The sequence below is a fragment of the Cygnus atratus genome, chromosome 10 (assembly GCF_013377495.2).
Source record: "Cygnus atratus isolate AKBS03 ecotype Queensland, Australia chromosome 10, CAtr_DNAZoo_HiC_assembly, whole genome shotgun sequence".
Taxonomy (NCBI): Eukaryota; Metazoa; Chordata; class Aves; order Anseriformes; family Anatidae; genus Cygnus; species Cygnus atratus.
Window position 1 is genome coordinate 11,898,538 of NC_066371.1, and position 21,688 is coordinate 11,920,225.

At 40.8% G+C, this 21,688-nt stretch overlaps 1 protein-coding gene across 1 annotated transcript; it reads left to right on the top strand.

Moving 5' to 3' along the window:
- Positions 1 to 2,633: 2,633 nt before the first annotated feature.
- SEC61A1 (SEC61 translocon subunit alpha 1) lies at positions 2,634 to 14,439 on the top strand. Its single transcript, XM_035546880.1, has 12 exons — positions 2,634 to 2,792; positions 4,466 to 4,533; positions 5,171 to 5,236; positions 5,339 to 5,417; positions 6,273 to 6,404; positions 7,204 to 7,313; positions 7,407 to 7,560; positions 8,010 to 8,170; positions 8,807 to 9,004; positions 9,406 to 9,597; positions 11,190 to 11,266; positions 12,095 to 14,439. Exons 1-12 carry the CDS (start codon positions 2,786 to 2,788, stop codon positions 12,279 to 12,281), a joined length of 1,431 nt encoding a protein of 476 aa, XP_035402773.1. The 5' UTR covers positions 2,634 to 2,785; the 3' UTR covers positions 12,282 to 14,439.
- The last annotated feature ends 7,249 nt before the right edge of the window (positions 14,440 to 21,688 follow it).

Sequence of the window (21,688 nt, forward strand, 5' to 3'; positions counted from 1 at the left end):
GCATGTCACAGATATAAAAAATTGGATCTCTTCAAATAGAGTTTGTGGCCAGTTTCTGTGAGCAATGTTGCTAGAACTAAAAGGAACTGTTTGGAGACAGTGGAAAATTCATCTATGCTTCTTTCCTTATTTCTGCTTTCCACACCTATTTTCTGCTTTTTACCTCTGCCTACTGAAGCAATCATGTAGTCTTTGTTGTTTGCATCAGGGTACAATTCAGCGTGATTGGGTCCAGCGTCCATAGTCAGTCAGCACAGAGTGCACACTGATTTCAAAAGCAGTAATTAAATGTCAATTTTGTACTAATGCAATAGAGATATATTGAGATATATAATTTTGCAGTAAATGCTGAAGATTTGCACTGTGTGAAACAGTGGAACACACTGGCTAACAAACTTCAAAGCCAGTAAGTGAATATTAATGTTTTTAATGGTCCTAAATCACACTATTTCCAAAGCAGGATTAGCTTGGTTATATAAGAGCGACTGATTTGGTTCAAAAAGGAATTGCAAGGCATGAAAAGAACAAACTGTTTAATATCTACGTCTGCTTCTCATATACTGCTGTTCTCTGAAGAGCTATTTATTAATTATATGCCATCCTCCTCCTCCTCGTTCCAGTTGTGCCAGCTGGCGCAATTCTAAACTGAGCTCTCTGTAGTAGTAGGTGCATTTCCAAAAGTGTAAAAATCAACCCTAGTGTACCAGATTTAAATTTTGTCACTCAGTCTGTGATTGGCTGCCAAAATAGTTACCAAGGTAAACTGTCAAAGTCATATCAGGCTGAAATTTGACCCAGTGTCCCACATGGCGTCACAGTAATCATTCTGCAACAACTGTATCTTCAGTTTCTTTGGTTCTTCTGTTCTGCAGAATGACAGCTGATTATACAAAGAAGCTGACCTTATGTTCTCTCTACACGTTTTTTGTTGTTATTTGTTTTTGCTTCAGTTGGCAAAAAAAGGGGCTTTTCACCGTAGATTTCTAAGAAAACTACTTTCCATAAACTATTATACCCAGAATTGAACTGCAGTGGCCAATTTCAGCTGTAGGACTGTATCCTCATATCCCCAATGTGAAGTTGTTCAGATACAGAATGGACAAAATACAGAGAGGTAAGCAAAAACTACTGAGTTTTCAGCTTCCACGTTCAAGTAGACAATTCTATATCTAATTACAAGGTTCATTTTCTTACAGTAGCAAACCAAATTACATTATTGACTAAAATTATTTTAAAAAATGTCAGGAAATCCAGATGCCTGACTGACGGCCCATGCAAATAATCACATCTTTAAAAAAAATAAAATAAAATAAAATAACTATTTTTATGTTACAGATTTAAAAAAAAAAAGGCATAAAGAAGAGGTGTGACTTTGTATCCTGAGAAGCCAATTTTTAAGTACAGACTTAACACCGTGGAGGGGAAATAGACTGAGACCCTAGAGTCTGACATTATCTATTTGTCAAAAGAGCAATTACAATAGAAGCAGTAGACTGACAAGCTTCCCCTCAGATTCTTTCAAAAATGCCCAAGCTTGATTCAGAGATAACACCTTTGAGAAGACATCTTACACAGATATGTAAGATAAGTGGAGTCAACATTTCTCCAAAAGTGCTCATCAGCATCTCTGTTGAGCATGGAGCCGAGACAACTACCCAGACACCTGACTTCTAAATGGCTAAAAGCAGATGAGCTGTTTAGATAAGGATAGAGCCATGTTATCCTTTCTAATTTAACAGTGATCTGGCATGGTGATGCTATCAGCACCTCTCACAAGTTACCCTTATTTTAATAAATTCGGCAAAACTCTGGCATTTCACTGCTTGCTTCTACCATCAATGCACTGGATCCCTCTTGCTGATTCATTGCTCAGACTTCCACAAAATTACTGCTAATTCTTCCTTCTCTTCCAGCAGACTTTGGCGAATCACGTCTCATTAAATCAACTCTACATAGAATCATACAATCATTTAGGTTGGAAAAGACCTCTAAGCTGATAGAGTCCAACCATTAACAGCAAAAACAATTGCTTTCTCATTAATTGGAAATTGGTGTGTTAACACTAGCTTTTCACTTGTTGGCAGTCCTGCATGGCATGAAGGTGTGCTAATGTGCCAGGACTTCTTGGACACATGGCATGGTGTTGCACATTTTTACCAGTGTTTTTATATTTTATTAGAGGCCCAGGTTGGCCTGGCTGTGTTAAATCCAACCTCATCCACCCAGCAACTGTGTGACACCACTGGCTGCCATTTTGTACGGGGGTGTGTGGGGAGTTTCTTAATGCAGAGAAAGGTCTAAAAAATTATTTTCTGAAGATGTAAAAGCACAGAATGCATGAAAAGAGTTTATTCATGTATTTATTTATCTCTTGGAATCCCTGAAACCAAAGCCAGGATTCCTGGCTGCTGAAACATGCTCTCTTCAACGCGACCTACAACCCCACCGCCTCGCCTCCTATGTGCCACTCTCACGCCTCATTAAGATGGCGGCCCGCAGACGCGAGACTACAACTCCCATCCAGCCGCGCGCCCCCCTCCACCACCCGATTGGTTGCATTGACTTGAAAGGACCCAATAAGCACCCGCGTTGGCTGGCGGGCGTGCTTCACCCCGTGAGCGGTGCAGGCTGGGACTTGTAGTCTGCTTGCCGCAGGGTGTGCGGCGGCGCCGTGGGACGCGGCGCGTGGCAGGAAGCGGAAGGGGCAGGGGGCGGCCGGGCTCAGTCCTGACGTGTCCCTGCCGGGTCGCCGCCGCCGCGCTCCTCGCTCCCGTCCGGGGCCGCCATGGGCAGTGAGTGCCGGGGGTGGGGGCTGAGGGGGTGGGGGCTGAGGGATGAGGGGATGGGGGCTCGGGGGATGGGGGCTGAGGGGGTGCAGCTCTGCCCCCGCCAGCCCCCGGGCCGCTGAGCCCAAAGCCAGGCCTCTTTGCCCCGCTCGGGGGGTGCCCTCCCTCTGGCTTGGCTGTTTTCCTCTCGGGGGGAAATCCCATTTTCCTCGTCCTCCGGAATGCCCTGTGCTGCCCAGCCCGGGCTGTGGCCGGCCCAAAGAGACAGGGATGGGCTGTCAGGTGGGGGGCTGGTCCTAGTGCTGCGGCCAAGGAGCGCTGCTGTTGTCAGTACGCAGTCTGGAAGTAACCCCAGTGAATTAATCTCTCCACCTCTCCTACGAAGAGAGGCTGAGAGATCTGGGGCTGTTCAGCCGATAGAAGGGAAGGCTCCAGGGGGACCTCGTTGTGGCCTTTCAGTACCTGAATGGGGCTCATAAAACAGATGGAGAGCGACTCTTTGCTTAATTGGATAATAACATGATGCAGGAGAATGGTTTTAAACTAAAAAAAGGGGAGATTTAGATTAGAGATAGGAGGAAATTCTTCACTCAGAGAGGAGTGAGGCGCTGGAACAGGTTGCTCAAGAGGTTGTGGATGCCCCATCCTTGGAGGTGTTCAAGACCAGGCTGGATGAGGCCCTGGGCAGCCTGATGTAGTGGGAGGTGTCCCTGCCTACGGTGGGGGTTGGAACTGGGTGATCTTTGAGGTGCCTTCCAACCCAGGCCATTCTATGAAAGTCTTTGCAGGTTTCCTGCCGTGAGAAGGAACATGCTAACCTCTTGAAAAGCATCTTAGGCAATCTGAATATTATCTGAGGTGTAGGAGAGGCTCACAGCATGGTTAAGGTTTAAAACCACAATCTGGTGTACGTTTTTCAGGCCAGTAATACTTTGAATTAAGAAATACTAAACTTGCCTTCCACAAAGAATTAGAAGGTTATTGGTAGTTTAGTTCTTCTGCGTTGTCTTAAGCATTTCAATTCAGTCCAAAATGTATGTGCAGTCTTAGGTTTGCCTTGAGAAGCTTAGCATTAACTCTGTTCCAAATCAGATCTGATTGCTTGAAGGTGAATTTGTGACACTGCAGATACTGTTCTTTTGTGGTTTTTTCCCAAGACTGAGACAGACAGCTTTGACTCTTCTGATACAGGAATACGTCCTTTTAACTAGGAGGAGGTCAGTGCATGAGAACTTCTGGAAAGTAACTTGAACTGTTGCACATGAACAGTATGTGGGAATTCTTCAGCTGTATGCCCCAAAAGTAACCCCTGATTTGTAACTATCGAGGGTATTGTATTTCTCAAATACCAGGGTAGTTGAGAAGCTAGTATGAAATGAAAGTTCAAGGGTATTGATAAACTTGTGCGAAATGGTAGCAGGTTTAATGTGCTGTCATGTCAGCCTACTCAACAAAAGGAGAAAACTTCTTTTTTCCTGTTTCCAATCCACATTGTACTTATACAGAGGCACAGCTAGTAAGGTATACATATAAAGAGATCACTTAAAAAAAAAAAAAAAAGCTTTGTCCTTAAGTGCAAGTTCTAACACGTAAAGAATCCAAATTCAATTTTATTTGAGCTTTTCCTGATGTTCTTTTATGTGTGTATTTATTTTGTCTTTTAACTAATTTCTTTACAGTAAAATTTCTGGAAGTAATCAAGCCCTTCTGTGTTATCCTCCCTGAAATCCAAAAGCCAGAACGGAAGGTAAGTTGGTAAAATTCTACTCATAGGTTTATATTTCTGTCATATGAAATGTTTACAGCTTAGTTTGCCTTTTTTTTTTTTTTTTTTTACCTGTAGGAAGAACAGCAATTGTGTAGGCACAGTTATTCTTAGTGGAGTGCTTGTGCTTGTCATCCTGTACCATGGACGCTTTTGCACAGATTTGGTTTTGTCATAGCAGTGAGATGTTGAAAGCAGTGTGTATTGGAGTGTAAGCTAAAGTCACTTAAAATAATAACCTGAAAATCTTTACTACTTAAGTTCTAATCTAAGATTATTTGTTAGGATAAGTTTCTCTATATTGATGTGTTCCCCACCCCAGCCCCTCACTAGAAGCTCTTTCTTGTGAAAATGTAAGACTTGTTTCTCTGGAAGTACTAGAATTACCTTTCATTTGTATAAGCTTGTTTATTTGGATTAAAGCTTTAGTGAAGCTTTGGCTCTCTGTAGCATTAAAGGGATGAAGAATGAGTTATTTTGTTCAGAATGCCCTATACTTTGTCCCTTCACAAGAAAATCAAATGCACTTGAGTATATTGGTATGAAAGTTTACCGATCAACTAGATCTTGTTATATCAACAGCTTTATCATCTTTGTTTTTTTCTTTTTTTTCCTTTAGATTCAATTTAAGGAAAAGGTACTATGGACAGCTATCACACTCTTCATCTTCTTAGTATGCTGTCAGGTATGCTTCTTTCCACTGTTTTTAAAAAAGAGCCGAAATGTTTAATGGATGTTATGAAGTCTCTAATTTAATCCTATTTTCTTCTGTTGGCTGGTTATTCAGATTCCTTTATTTGGCATCATGTCATCAGACTCAGCAGATCCCTTCTACTGGATGAGAGTGATTTTGGCTTCAAATAGAGGTATGGCCAGTCTTTCTGGAGGGCATTTTTGTAATGTGAACCAAAATGTTTTTGGACTTTTTCTTAATTTGTGGTCTGTTTTAATGAAGATGAAAAATGAAACAAAGAGGAAAAAGTTCTTCTGTGTATTATTATACAAGATTATAAATCACTGTGGCATTGCACAAAGTTGTGCCTTTCCACAAAATGGGTTTATGGCTGGCTATATGCAATCTATTAAGTGCAAAAACTAAGGACCATTTTGTGGGGAGAAGGGATTAGCAGAGAGACAGTTCCTAATTGCCTGCGTTGCTGCTGGTAATGTCTTCCATGTATCTTCCAAGCTTTTTGAATCATATTTCAACCTGTATTTGCTTGTGCTGTGGTTTTCTGGGTGACATCTTTGGGTCTGTCTCACAGAAGATTAAAATTCTTATCACTTCAGTTTATTGTAGAGGCCTTTTAATGTAGCTGTTAATGAAGCATCATAATGAAATGGGTGTATGAGTATGTAACTAGGAGCACTCCTGAAAAAAAAATCTTTTGTGTTTAAAGTTATAAATAATAAAGTGACGGATCGTCAAAGACAGAAAACAAATTCCTACCTTCTCCTATATACAGGAAAGCTGTTCCTGACAGCACAAGTCTTTTTCAGTGAATATAGTTCTTAAGGTACTGAGAAGGACTGCATTACTTACCAATCTGACATTTAACGTGGTTCTGTTATCATTGAAACCTCTTATATTTATGGAGATTTGGGGTTTTATATTATCTCCGTCATGATGCAAGGGGTGGAAAGTCAAACTTTAAAGGAAATATTGGGGTGCGCCATCTCCAGGCATCTCTGAAGTTCCTTGTGCTTCCTGTGTCTGGCAGGGACGTTGATGGAGCTGGGCATTTCACCTATTGTCACTTCTGGGCTCATCATGCAGCTCTTGGCAGGTGCCAAGATAATTGAAGTTGGTGACACTCCAAAGGACAGAGCTCTCTTCAACGGAGCACAGAAACGTAAGTAACAGCTGGTAGGCCAAGGCAGAACGTTTTAGAGTATCTAACCGTAACAACAGATACTGCAAACCTACCCTGTGGTGAGCGTTGGAGTCAGATGTATGGGCTGCTGTCATGCTGTGTGTTCACATTGTGCTACCAATTTCTTTATTTCAGCAGTCTCTTATTGGCTGCTGTCTGGCTCGCTAGCTGTTAAGCCTCAAATAGGTTTGTAAAGGAAATGTATCTGAGATTACAGTATCAATGTCAGTTGCACATCGGGTAAACTAAACAATATATAGACTGTGTGGACCTAAACTTTGAATCGTGTTGGTCAACATTAATAGATACCTAACTTTTTTAGATTAAGTTACTAGCTGTAGTTGTTGTTACCTTGCAGTTTCAAGCATGGCTCTTCTTTAACAATAAGAGAGAGATGGCTTTTAGATAAACATGAATATTCTCTAGCTATTTTGTGTGGCACCACATCTCCTACTGAGTGAGCTGTTTACTGGAAAAAAGAATCATACATAGCTACAGTAATGTCTTAACGTTCTCAGAGTTTTCGATATCTAAAGACACCTTCAGCAACCTAAAATATTTGCTTCTAAATGTATTTGCTTTTGAACTCTTTGCATATATGTGTTTTCAAATATATAGATTTCAGACAAGAAACTTAATTTGCCCTTGAATTTAAATATGTCCCATGACTTATGTATTCCTTCCCAACTTCCACTACTGATTGATTTTATATTTCTCTAATTGCCCAGGGACATAAATCTCCAGGACAAATGCATACTTTCTTTTTTGTGTTCTGCAGTGTTTGGAATGATCATTACCATCGGTCAGTCTATTGTCTATGTAATGACTGGAATGTATGGAGACCCATCTGAGATGGGTGCTGGTATCTGCTTGCTTATCACAATTCAGGTAATTTCTAGTCCTCTTCCTCTAGTTCTTAGTTTTTTAACAAACAAAAAGGGAATGTGAGTAATGCTGGTTTGTCGTTTTGTTTTACTGTAGCTTTTTGTTGCTGGATTGATAGTTCTGCTCTTGGATGAGCTCCTGCAGAAAGGATATGGTCTCGGTTCTGGCATTTCCCTCTTCATTGCTACCAATATCTGTGAGACTATTGTGTGGAAGGCATTCAGCCCCACCACAGTGAACACAGGACGAGGTAATATGGCATAGTCTTTTCTTTATTTGCATTAGATTTGAATTATTTTATTATATAAAACATAATAAACCAAGTTACCTGCCCCCTCTAGTCTTCTAAAATTCCAACTCTATACATTCTTACATAGAATAGTACAGTGAAAAAAAACTTTTTTTTGAAAGAACTTCATAAATGTCAATGTTTTTAGAGAGCTGTAAAGTTACCCCATTTGGTCTTTGGATAGCGATTAGTTTCTAGGCTGCTAGTGGGGGATTTCCAAAAATTCTTGGAAAGAATACAACTGATGTGAAGAATGACAGTTGCAAAACTCTGTGCCCTCAAGGTGAAAAAGCTTGGGGAAATCCCCGTATGAATCCTGTATTTTGGAAGGATGCCTAATGGGACAAAGCACCGAAGTCTGGAGATAAACGAAGCATGCTTAACTTGACTTACTTCTTTTTCTTTCCAAGGCATGGAATTTGAGGGTGCCATCATTGCTCTGTTCCATCTTCTGGCTACTCGTACAGACAAAGTCAGAGCTCTCCGCGAGGCCTTTTACCGTCAGAATCTCCCCAACCTTATGAATCTGATTGCCACCATCTTTGTGTTTGCTATTGTAATTTACTTCCAGGTCAGTTGGAATAAAGAGGACTGTAAAACTATTTGTATGGAAAAAGATCTGTAATCTGCTTCTTCTTACAAGAAGTTATATTTTCACTTTCAGAAGATTCATTTTTATGCCTGCAACATCTACATGTTTATTTAATAGTAGCTTATTTTAATCAGTTTCCATGATTACTGTAGTCATTCAAAAGATTTGAGAGCTGCTGGGGAGGGTGGTAAATGTGTGTGTGTAATGTAGCCTAACAAAAGTGCAGTTGCATTTTTGCTGGAAAATACTTTGAAGTCTTTAAGTCTGTGTATCACTTACTTGTTGGTTGCAGGGAGCTACTGGAGAACATCAGAAGTTTTGAGTAGTTATATGTTTATTTTCCTGGACACAATGTTCAGTCTTCTTGCAACTTTAGATGTCTTCTCACATCAAAGTGTTTCGTATCTTTTATGAATTGACAATCCTGCAGGCTTTCAGGCCCCTTGTAAAAGTGTTTTCACAGATAGTCCTGTGGATAGACTATGTGTACTTGCAAAAATTAATTGCATGTTGTTTTCTGTTGCTGTCAAAGCTTTGCACTTGCAATTCATCACCCGCGGAACAGGTTCATGTCATCAAGGTATAATGTGGGACTTTCCTTTGGAAACTTTTCAGGGCTTCAGAGTGGATCTTCCTATCAAATCTGCTCGCTACCGTGGCCAGTACAACACCTACCCTATCAAGTTGTTCTATACGTCCAACATTCCCATTATTCTTCAGTCTGCTCTGGTGTCAAACTTGTACGTCATCTCCCAGATGCTTTCTGCACGCTTCAGTGGCAACTTACTGGTTAGCATGCTGGGCACTTGGTCTGTGAGTATTATTCCTTTTAATCTTGCATACAGCTCTGTAAGAGTGCCGTTAACATGCGTAATTGAAGAGATGGTCTCTGTAAACATAAAGGCACGTTTCTACAGGTGGTCATGTACGCTGAAGCTCCTAGATTAGTAATTTGTTTAAATTGGTGGAGTATGAGACTTGCTGTGACGAGTGTAGATGTTAAGTCTCCATTTAACTAGGGCGGGTATTTTTACTGTTCCTTACTGTTTTCTGTTTCCACATTAGAAACTGCTTATGATAGTAAAGTTTTATCTTTGTGTGCTGCTGTAAAGACAGTGATATACAGTGACATAAAGGTGATATGTAACTCCAGTCTTAGCTTAATGGCTAAGAAATAGTGAGAAAATTGTTGACTGCTTGCTTCCTTCTTCTAGGACACGTCAGCTGGCGGCCCTGCTCGTGCTTATCCTGTTGGTGGACTTTGTTATTATTTGTCACCTCCAGAGTCCTTTTCTTCAGTGTTAGAAGACCCCGTCCATGCAGTTGTTTATATTGTATTTATGTTGGGCTCCTGTGCTTTCTTCTCCAAAACATGGATCGAAGTCTCTGGCTCCTCTGCCAAAGATGTAAGTTTAAAATGACAAATGATGTAAGCTTACGTGATGAAAACAGAGAGGCTGTTTTAAAATAAATGCTTTCTCCTGAAATAGTTGTTAGGCTGGTAATCACCTTAGTAATATTTGTCATTTATATATATAGTGATTTTGATTCTGGATCAGAAGGGACTTTTTTTTAAGTGGGGAGGATGAAGGTAGAATGCAGGTATTTTTTGCCCTGTTTTCTTTACTGATTTTTTTTTCAAAAGCAACAACAACAATAGACAAATAGTTGCTTTTATTGGCATTAGGAAACTTGTGACATTGCTACAAGAATCTGATCAGTGCGAGGGCAGGCCAGGTAACACACACACTGAAAACTCTTCAGTGCCAAATGACAGCTACGCTGTGTGCAAGGCAGCTGCCACTTACGGATATTTAAGTTTTACCTGCAAGATCCTTTCTGGCATAAAAAGTTTTTCGTTTGTGTTGGGGAAGGTTAACTACAAGTTGTTCTTTTTAACTAGAGAGACCTGATAACTGACAATGTAGTGCAGTGTAGTAATGTACCTGTGACTAGCTTTTTTAATTTCCATTTGCTACAAGATATTCGATACCCAGCAACTATATCATTCTGAAATTGAAATTGGAAAACAAGATGGGAATAGTTGTCATTGTGGTATGCTTGTATTACGTGGTTTGGGGTAGGAAATCAAGTTTGACAGCCAGATAGAACGGTTTAATCTGTTCTTTAATAAATATGTGATAGTTGAATAGTTAGCAGCACGAGCACTCTCTCAGCCTTGCATCCAGCTGCTTGTTATCAGATGTGCAGGGAGGCACTCACAGCTAAGTATAGCTAGATTTTCTTTCAGTTTAAACCAACATGCAGCTTGTAACACTTCAGTATACTTTCTGGATACTGGAGAAAAGTTATAAACAAGGTCAAAAATAAAAATAGATAAAATCATTACTTAAACGTTCACAATATAGTGGAAAACTGGTAGCTTAATGATCAGAAAGTGTTTTCCCAGTACGTTTGACCGAGTGACAGGCAACTTCCTCTGCTAGAGTTCCAGTTCCCCTCAGTTGTTAGTAGATGTTTGCAGGGCTCTATTGTAATACCATATAATTTCAGAAATCCATTTAAAGATTAATATGCCAAGAAGGGATTCTTTCTCAGTCACTTCATTTCTAATATGGTCCCACAAATAAGTAGTTAGCTCAACTGATTGTGGGAAACGGAACTGTAAGAATGGACACTTCATGGGATGTTCTTACTGACGTCCACTAAACCCTAATTAGGAGATGGTAGGTAGCAAAACATGAACTGAATTACATGTAGGATAGCCTACCAATTTCTGCATTTTCCTATTTTCACTGGGACTAGAATTATCCAAAAAGCTTTGCGTAATTGACATCGTAGAGAAGTGCCTGTGACTGCAGTCTATCCAAAGTTAAAATACTGGATACTTTTAAATCAGATGAACAATATACAATAAAACAACAACAAAAACACTGTTTACTTGAAATGTCTTGCTTCTGTTTTCTCATAGTATTAGGTTCTGTGACCTTGGCAGATGGCACTAAAATAACTCACTCTGTTCCTTGATTCAATACAGGTTGCCAAACAATTGAAAGAACAACAAATGGTAATGCGAGGCCACAGAGAAACTTCAATGGTACATGAACTAAACAGGTAAGCTACACATTTCGTTGGTTATTTATGCAGAGTGTTACAGGAAAGCACACTGCAAATTTTGCTTTGAGTTCCGTTTTCTGGACGCCAGAGTGTGGCTATTCCTGAAGCTTTGTTGCATGCATGAGATACAGAATGCAGCCTCATTAACAGCTGGATTTGCACAACACAGCCTTGCAGTTAGAAACTGTGCCTGAATAGTGAGAGTTTGTCTTTACTGCTTCAAACTGATGAATGGTATTTTTAATGTAATTGTTAATGTGTCTTAAGGGTACTCTTTTCAGAGTAATCATTTCTCAAGTTAGTAGCTACTTAAATACAGTAGGTGTAAAAGTAGGCAGCGGTTGATCCCTAGCTTTTCTGATTACATGGTGGAACCTGTGCAACCTTCATGTTACAGAAATGTTATTGCAACTTCATGTTTCACTCATCTCCAAGTGACTTGAAGATCTAGTAGCCATAAATTTGTGCTTAATTACATGGGAGATTGGAATACTTTCTTGTCTTAGCTTAGCATGTTTTTCCCTTCCAGTCAGGTTGAGTTTTTCTATTATACTATTGCATGTGCCTTATCTTGGATTGGTGGACCTATAACAGTAAAGAATATCCTGCCATTGTTTTTTTCCGTTCATTTAATTTGTCTTTTTTTAAGCACCTGATTTAGATTGTCTATGCAGTCATTTCTCTGTGGGATTGGTTCTCTATGGGAAAAACTAGCCTCTGATTTAGATACCTCCCATAGGATTAGCAGTATATGGAAACTATTACATTTGAAATATCCTGAGCAAGCTCTAAGGGTACCTTTTCTATTCCCACCTTGTTTTACAGGTACATCCCTACAGCTGCTGCATTTGGTGGTCTCTGTATTGGCGCCCTCTCTGTGTTGGCAGACTTCCTTGGGGCAATTGGGTCTGGAACTGGAATCTTGCTCGCTGTCACTATCATTTATCAGTACTTTGAAATTTTTGTAAAGGAACAGAGTGAAGTTGGCAGTATGGGAGCTCTTCTTTTCTAAACCTAGCTTCTCATGGACCCAAGGAAAGGGGAGAAACACTCTCAAAAGTGTCCAATCAGATGCAAAGAAGTAATGTAAACTTGATAATGTCATTCTATAGGAACATATTTTAATAATGTTTCCAAAGCGCATTCCCTTATGTTCAAACTTTTCTAGCATACTGTTTGCATTTTATAGATTGCTGGGGGAAAATGTGCAAAAATTTTTTTTAAGAAAATTGTTTTTTAATTATGTGTTAAGAGAATCAGCTTTCTGAATTGGATTTAGTTCAATGACTCTTGAATTTTTTCATCCCCTTTGAAAATTAGTATACCTGAAGCCTTTTCAGGTTTTAATAAAAAATTGTGGGGAGGGTTGAATGTTTGGAAGGGATTTTTTTTTTTTCCCCCCATTAAACATGTTTTTGTAGCTCCTTTGCAGTAGTGGTGAGAAATCTCTTCCCCTAATGCGTGAGTTCCATAGTTATGGTTGTAAGCACAAACAGTGTTTAATATGTTCAGTTTTGTGGGGTCTTTTTTTGTTCAAATATGGCAGATTTGGAAGGCAGTCCTTTCTTTTCACTAAACATTATCTCTAATTCCAAATGTCTTGTCTTGTAATTACTGAGCTAGACCTTGACCGATGTTGAATACTGGCTTGAAATTGTTGTCAAGTTTTGCTAAGAGATAGGAATGTCGTCTTTCCCATCACCCTTCCTCCATGAGCAGAAAACTCAGGTCAATTGAGATTCTGCCAGAGTCTGTGCCTAGGAGTTGCACCTTCTGAAACCTGGTAATACCGGCAGCTTTGTAAAAACCTTTTAATTAGTTCTCCTTGCCATTAACTGTAGTCCTAGTTCTGATGCTAGCTGAAAGAAATGGATGTTATGGCTGATTAGATGCATATCTGCTTGTACCCTTTGCTAAAGGTAGTTTTCATCGATTTAAAAAAAAAAAAAAATCTGGTCTTGTAGCAATCAGGACATTATCTGACTACGCATATCTAGTGAATTTTGAGTCTCACTCATATCACACAAAGGAGTGTGAAAGGATGTACATACTTGTCTCCTTTTTCTATAGTCATGTAGGAGGCTTTTCCATCTTATAATCTAATTGCCTTGAATGGTGCATAAAAAAATACTTTTTCAGAAGGTATTGGGACTCCTTTTCCAGCATCATGCCTTCAAAATGGAGAACTTGCTATAAAAGGCTTCAATGGACCAGAATAATCCTTAAGTTATCCATTTTTTTTAGATTGTTAATACTAATTAGGTGGCTAGGACCAAATGGAAATATTCATGTATGAGATGAGTGTTGTAAATATAATTTTTCTCTGTCAGTATTGGACAACACAGAAAGCAGAATGTTATAATGTTGGAATGTTTCTCAACACTGCATCAACATGCCTTCTGTGCATTTTTGCGTGTTGTGCTGACTGACAGTATATGAATTACTTTTTCTGCTCGGAGTGATGGGACTCGGCTGTGTACCCAAGGGACACAGATGACATCCAGAAACACTTGTTAATGCACTGAGCTCAGATACCAAATGCATGAGAATTCTGCAAATCCAGAATGAGATTCACTTTTATGGATGGGTGTAAGTCCTGGGGAAAAGATCACAATTGGAAAAGGAACAGAAGTATTGAGATAAAAATATCTGTGAAATGCTTACTACCAACTGTTCATTATTAATTCACACTACGTTCTGTAGATCTCCTGTATTTTATAAAATACTGGCATGCCACAGCACAATTTTGATGTGAAGTCAGGGACAGTTCAAAAGTGGCTTTAAAGGGAGAGGGAAGGAGTATGGTGTGGTTCTTTTTCTTTTTTTTTTGTTGTTGTTTTTTTTCAGGAAGCCCAATGTGATTTTTTTATTTGTAATAAAAAGGACTCCACTTCTGGGTATGCAGTTCTGGCTGGGCTGGAGCTGTACTTACATTTTTGGTCATATCATCTGTTTGAACTGGTTGCAGTTTAGACCATCAGCTCGAGTGTCTAAGCAGCACTTGTTCTGTGCATCTGTATTTTTGTTGTCTTGTGCTGGAGTCTTTGTCTATTATCAAGCAGCTATGTCCTCAAAGCAGGACCTGCTGATCATACAGTGGATGTTCACAAAAAGAAATAATGCCTAAACAATCTGCTTTATACTGAAATAAAGTACATCTTTGGAGCTAATGCTTGGCTTTTAGTGTTTTGAATACCGTTACAATTCTAGTAATTGTTGAATGCTGTTACCTGCCCAAAATACTGTGCAAGGGATCCCTCTCAAAACAGCTGTTTAGAGCGTCAGTGTAAAATAAAGTTTGTACTTGCTCCAAGACCTTCTCTTAACAATAGCTTGCCAAAATAACAAGGCCTTAGCCATTCCTCTGGGCTTTCCTGTTCCAGAAGAGAGACATTTCAAAAAAGTGCTTCACAAGTAAATAGCAGGAGAGCAAAAAATGGTACATCAGTTTAACAAACTTTTTTCGTATCAAATATAGTACCAGTCTTTCTTTTTTGTATGACATTAATACTAGGGTATTAATTGCAACAAAACGCGAGGGCTGGTGATACCCCAATATTGTTTTGCACACTGAGTTTTTAAACTGAAGTTGGAGTGAGTATTAAAAAACAATCGAAGAAACACAACAACTTCCTGAAGTAGATACCTAAGCTAATTTAAATACCATTTGCAAGAAATGCAGCCAAGATTTTGGTCACTTTTGAAGTCATTTTAAGCAGTACATGGATTTCTCCTCTTTTTTTCTATGAAATTTGCATTAATACCCTGCAGGAATATTATGTAATCACATCTATGATCACAGAAGTAAGTGAAGTTAGTGCAGAGGTGACAAATTATCCACAAGAGACCTATTTGAAATACTAACGCTAAGGCAGAGTTTGAGATCCTCTTTCTGCTGGTAGCGTTTTAAGTGAAATTCTTCGTGTAGCTTTTTGTTCTTCACAGCAGATTTCATGTGAAAGCTCAGAAAGCTTGTGCTGCTAGGTAAGTGATGGATGCTTGATTTCTGTCACCCGTTATTCAGGAAGCTTTAAATGTACTCTAGATTATTTAGGAGTTCACCTGTTCCTAAGGCCTTATGTCCATGTAGTTTTGAGGCAGGAAAAGGTCCCATTGTTTACCAAGCTCAACTATTTTGTTTGTTGTTGGATTTTTTTTTTTTAAATCCTTTTGGCTGCAACTGTAAAGGTTGTTGCTTTATTTTATGAAAGGTTTCATGACTGCATTCCCTAGATTTCTTCCAAGGAGAGCCTTGTCCATACACTGTATACCTGTGATCATGTGTGAAATAGATTTAGTAACAAACAAGCTTTCAGCAAAGGAGGAAGCAGAGAGGCTTAGTAGCTGTTTTTCCTAATTGTTCTTCGTTAGCAGCAAAGAATATCAAGCCTTAGGTTGCCTTGATTTTTTTATTCTGAGTTTGGGGAGCTTCACACAAGTTTCTGTAAAGCTGCTACTTGCTTACTGACACTGTGCGACGTAAGTGATGCATCCTCACTGCCCCGAATGCTAAAACTCACATATCCTTGTGTGCTGGCCGAGCTGCTGCGTCATTCCCGCAGCTCGTGCGCATCTTTCCAAATGCGTGCTGGCTGCTGAGTGTTCTCCCCAACAAAGAAGGGGCTTTCAGAAGAAGTGGACGGGGAGGGAGACCAATGACATTTCTGAAAGTTCTGTTCGGTACGTGGCTCAGGTGGCCTGCTGTCTCGGTTTCTCTCTCGCTGCTCCTTCTGCCAGCTTTCTGACATGAAACTCCAGCCTTCGCCTGCTTCCTGCCTGGAAAGGTCACGGTTTGAACCGCGGCCAGCAGCGAGCGGCGGTGCTGGCACCCTCCCAGCTGCACAGGGAGATGTGCAGGTGTTCAAACAATGCCTGCTTGTTAGGGGGGCTTGGGCCTGTGAAACCCAGGCCCTTCCAGCTTCATCAAGCCTCCCTGAAGGACGGGTGCTGGCACGCTGAAGGAGAGCGTTTGCCCGCCTGGTGGCAATGTTACACTGCACTTCAAGGCACCGGGTTCTGCAGTTTGGAAGAGAGCAGTAAAATAAGCATTAAATCTGTACTGAATGTGTGTTCTCCCTCTCTCTTTTTTTTTTCTTTTTTTTTTTCTTCACTTTGCTGCTATACTGATGGGTGTCATACAATGTAAAAAGTTTGGAAACAGAGTTCACCAATGTTTCTTTGTAGGTCCTAGAATCAGGGCCAAGCTTGAGGTGGTTTTAATCTGAGATGCTAAAAACGATCTCTTCCTTTTACAGCGTTTATAAATACTTAGAACATTGTCTAATATTTTTCAAGCCTTCTAAGTGTCAAAGAGGCAGTGTGTTACAGCTACTTAGTCTGCTCAATATTGCTATACAATTTAAGCCTAGATTGAGACAGTCAATGGGATTGGAAAGAAGGCAAGAAAAGAAGCATTTAAAAACAAAATCAATATTCTAAGCTGGGGACCTAATTAGTCAGCTAGACTTTAAGCTGCTGTTTTATAGCATACGACTGCATGGATCTGCTAAAATTGAAACTCTTCAGCGGGCCAGGTTCTAACAATCCTCTGGCTATTGCTAATGTGATGCTGGCCAAGCTGGCAGTGCTTGGCAGAAAGGAAATACCCTGACAATTGGCACCTCCTTTGTCAGTTGTATGAGAGGGGCTGGAGGCTGAATGAGCACAGACATGATATACTTTGTCATTGCAGAGCGGGCTGTCAGAGGTGGGATGCCTACTCAGATATTTCTTGTTGGAGAACGAGAAGACTGGGCCAGACAATCTTGCAGCAATGTGAATACCTGAGAGCTTAAAATAGGAGCAAATAAAAGAGAAGAACAGTTAGGATATAAATTTTTTAAAAGCTATGTTTCAGAGCTTTCTGCATTGCCTTAGAGAAAATCAGGATATGTGGCACATGTATCAGCCCAGATTGCCCTTCTCATAGATTAAGGCTAAAGTGGATGGTTCCAAAAACGGTGTGAGCACTGCTGCAGGAGTATTAGCCACCTGAGGCGGCTCTTACCCACTTCAGTCCTCAGCATGCCTTTAGCCAGTTGATGTTCTTTCAGCTTTGGTGTGTCTCTTCTGTATACCTGTGGTGTGAAGGTGTATAAAAAAAAGGCAGCTCCAGGCATTCAGGAGCAGAAAACTTAGTGAGAAGAATAGTTTGCATGATTAACATCATGATGTAAGTGGGAATTGTGTTTTTGTTTAAATTGCTATTATTTTTTTTTTTTGCTAGCAGAAGAACAAGGAATTGCAGCTGCTGCATTCCAAAGGGCTGCAGAACCATTCCTAATGCAGCCAGTGCAAAGGCTCACCCTGGCCACAAGTGTAGTCATTTATATGTTGATTTGGGACTGCAGAGCTCAGCTGTGGAGAGCAGGTGGTGGGAGTGGGGTGAGAAGTGATAGCAATGTGAAGGAGCTGTGGGGAAAAGTAATGCCTAAGGCAGTGAGGAGAGGAGACGTGAAGTTGATCTGCGTTGGTATGGTGTGCCCATGCCTAAGATGAGCACCTCTAAGAATGTTCCTGAGCTCCAGGATTTTGCTGACAACAAATGGTGAGTGTATTATGGTGATGGTAGTTAGCGTTACAAAGGGGTATCTGCCTACTGGATTTCCTCAGTAAGAGAAAGCCATGAATACCTGTGTGCTGTAGAAATTGATGTTTTGTTTATTGTTGGTATCCCAGATTGGCCTGGTGTTCCATTTTCCATGTACAAAGTCATCTTTGCTTTCTCTGGCTGTTGAACTTGTGAGGTATGGATATTTGTTTGTTAAAAATATTTGGAAAAGGAACTTAATTCTCGAAGGCTTCTTGAGGATGGAGTTTGAACTGGCAACTTTTTTTTTCTTAAAAAAAAAAAAAAAAAGGAACACAAATTTATCTTACAATTTGACCGGGCCCCTCTTGCTTTGCATAACCCTTGGCCAGAAGAGAGATTTAGAAAGGGAACATTTTAACTTTCTTATGTAGGTAGAAAAGATCTGTTTTATTAGCTCAGTTCCTCCTATTTCTTGAGTAGTATGGGCTGGTGGAAGCAAGCCAATGTTTGGGTGAAGTCTTACCTCATTTAATGATGATACCTTAGCCTAACACAACTTTCTGCAAGTGATGCGTTGCTGCTATTTTTATATAGCTTTGAACACTTGTATCTGTTCTTCTATAGTGGATAGTTGGAAGTTTGCATGATCCTTTAAGCTGTAATGGCGAAGGGTATCTCATTCCAGTTGCATGGCAAATATACCAAAGGGTTTCTGGTTTTATGAAGTGGATTCTCAGCTGTTGTTTGCATTGAGTTGCTTGTTTTGCATGGGAGCACCCATTTTGGTGTATGGTGTTTATAATTACAGCATGAGAGATATTTTGGCTCTGAAGATGTCAGTCTGAATCAAAAAAAAAAAAAAGAAAAAAAATTGGGTGGAAAATAAAGCGGTGGTGCAGAGAATGAAGACCTGGACTTGTCTCTGGTCAGCCAGCTGGTCTCTGCAAGAGTCCTGACTCAAATGTGTGTCTGTGCCGTGCCGTTCCTGTACTTGGCTTCCCTTTTCCACTGATGTTGTCTCTTCTTGAAGCATGTGGAAGAAATGCCAACTCTGTAGAAATTGAAACACAGATCCAAACTGCACACATGTATGCGTATAAAATAGGTGTCTTTTAACCATAACCATGAGCTTCTAATTAATGAAGTAGAAGTACTGCACTTCATTGTGTCCTTAAGCCTAAAATCAGTGTGTCAGCAGTGAGCTCAAGCCTGTAGTAAGAAGAGGGTCAGAGAATTGAGTGGTCCGTGTGCCAGCATGGTCGTGCTTTTCTTTCTTCGCGTGGAATTGCTGAGAGATCACAGCCTCGATATTATTTCATCCTTGTATAATATCTGTACTTCTCCAGGGAGCGTTTCCGTTATGCGTAGTTCATTAAGCAATGGTCAGAGCTTTGAGTACCTGCAATTCATCAAGTTTAACACTTTACGTTTACTATAAGAGAAGGCAAGACTGTTTCTCTGTGTTCTCAGTTCTTAAAAGTACTTGCTATAAAGTCAGCTCAAATCTGTGTCATCTGACTAAGCAGAGGTGACAGATTGATGCTGGTGGGGTTCTCGAAGGTGTCATCAAAGAAATAATGAAATTGCCTGTTTTTGACTCAATAAACACAAAGGCTGTCACGTTGCTGCAGCCCAGGGAGCTTTGTATGAGTATAATGAAGTAAAAATGTCCTGTAGAAACAAGCAGGAGTTACAATTATTTAGCCTGGGCTTCAGCCTTTAAATTGAAAAAGCCAGGTAAAAGCCTCTGTCCTACTTCAGGCTCTTTGTGTGACCACAGATGGATCTGTAGTGGGATATGCTTGTGTGAAAGGAATTTGTTTTGCATCTCTGCACTAACAGGAAGATGCTGTTGCGAGGGGATTGGCACAGGGGAACTGGCAAGGGTGCACTCTGTCTCTGCGTTACCCTGTGGCTGGCTATCAGTTAACCTCCCTCTGGCTGCCTGTTAGACTTTATTTTTCTCATAGTGGAATGTGGGGATTATGTTAATGCTCTGAAGCATTTGCATGGGGAGAAATCTTTACAGAAGAGCGGTGCAGTGTACAATGAATCAGTCCTATGGATTTTGCCCTTCCTTTCGCTGAGTGTTATTAATAACGCTCCTAAAGCTGTCTGCTACCTTGAGTGCTGGGCAGCTTTCTGCTGGCACATGGGTTTCCTGGGAAATGTTTCACAAATACAATGGGAAGACCCAACTGGATCCAAACTGCCTGTGCTGAGCACAGCCCTGGTGTGCTTATGGGAGGCTAAACTACAGCACGCAGCCTGCACCCTGCTTTCAAAATGCAACCTGCAGGCCTTTGAGAGTTGAGCACGAGGCTGCAAAAAGCTGGGGGCCTGCACAGAGCTGTCTCTTCGTGCTCTCCATCCACCAGTATGCAGTCGCAGGCAGGCACCCCAAGTCGGTAACGCCAGGCTCCAGGAGGATGCTGCCTCGTGCGTTTACCCTGCAGCTCTGACAGGGCAGCTTTGCCTTTCTCTTGTAAAATCCTCTGGCAGGAGACTGGTGTGGTTCTTGCCAAATGCCTCTGTGAGTGGGAGGAGGGTCCAAGGGATTTTGGGAGTAGGATGGGGTGGTTCTGCTCTGCTTGTAGGTGAGGCAGGGTGTCCAGTATCCCTAAAAACTAGTAATATGTCTGAATACTGCTGGAAAGACCTTGCTTTCTGGATTAGACAAAGTAAATTCATCCTCTGAAAAATCTATCCAGAAGGACAGGGCCCTTTAGGAATATACAGTTATCGGTCTCTCTAATCTTAGGTGCCTATCACCTGTATCCAAGTTAGTGCAATATAGATGTCCAGGCGGGCCGGAGCTGTTCAATAACGCTGCTGCTATGGTTCTTTACATTAATACTGAGCTTGAGCACATCACTCCTGCGGTCAGTGGTCGGAAACCCACGCAGAGCTCTCGGACTTGGCGAGCATTGGGGATGCTCAAAGAGAGAAGCTGAAGCAGGGCTCGGCGTTGCTGCTTGGGACCCACAGAAGGTGTCTCTGGTGCCGGGGGATCGTCCTGGGCCTCTGTGCAGTTAGCTTCGTAGGTCTCAATATCTACCTAAAAATATTTTGGGTTGTTGCCTGTCCTGTTCTTTGTGATAAAGAGTTGGGCAGAAGTCCATTGATCAGGCAGCGCTTGCTGTCTGTCTCTGTCTGCCCCGCAAGGCAGCCGGCTTGTGGCTGCAGCGACAGGGCAAAGCCGCTTCATACACCGCACTGGCGCTTGGTGGGAGGGAAAAAGGTGTGATAGCAGTGAGTGCGGGCCCTTTTTCAATTCTTGCCGCATGAATATGCGAATTGCTGTGCGGATGTGGAGAGATGTGTGACGGACTCGGCTGCCTCCCTCCGCTCATGGAGCGGCCCGGCAGGCTTGACAGCACATGGTGTTCAAGCCCAGCATGGGACGTGGTCACAAGGAAGGTGTTGAATTTAAAAATAAATATAATAATAATAATAAGGGGAAAAAAAAAGAAAAATAAGCCAGTGAAGAGTGCAGGGAATCTCGTTTTTAGAAGAAAGCTCCTGAGTTTCTCAGGAAAAGTGAAATATCTTCCAGAGCTTTTGCTTGAGCTAAACTGTCTTGGTTTTCTAATGATGAGAAACAGTGCTAGGTATAATTACAGAGCATAAGGAGAATTGTTATATTTATGAAATAATATTTCTTTTACTGTATCGTTTTAAAAATATGGACTACATTAGAAGTGAAATTGCATTTCATGTAAAGAATCTTGTGCTACAGGAGAAAAGAAATACATTTATCCAGGAGGGAGTAAGATACTGAAAATAAGAAACATAAATATTGCTAACATGTATACAGAGAAGGTTATATCTTATGGCTCTGAAATAGACTTTAAATATAGACCTAATAGTGCAGATACACACAACTT

Bases quoted from the DNA above. Each gene is read 5' to 3' on its own strand.
- SEC61A1 (XM_035546880.1), top strand. The intron at 5,237-5,338 runs GTATGCTTCTTT...CTGGTTATTCAG, and splicing joins TCTTCTTAGTATGCTGTCAG to ATTCCTTTATTTGGCATCAT. The intron at 11,267-12,094 runs GTAAGCTACACA...CTTGTTTTACAG, and splicing joins ATGGTACATGAACTAAACAG to GTACATCCCTACAGCTGCTG.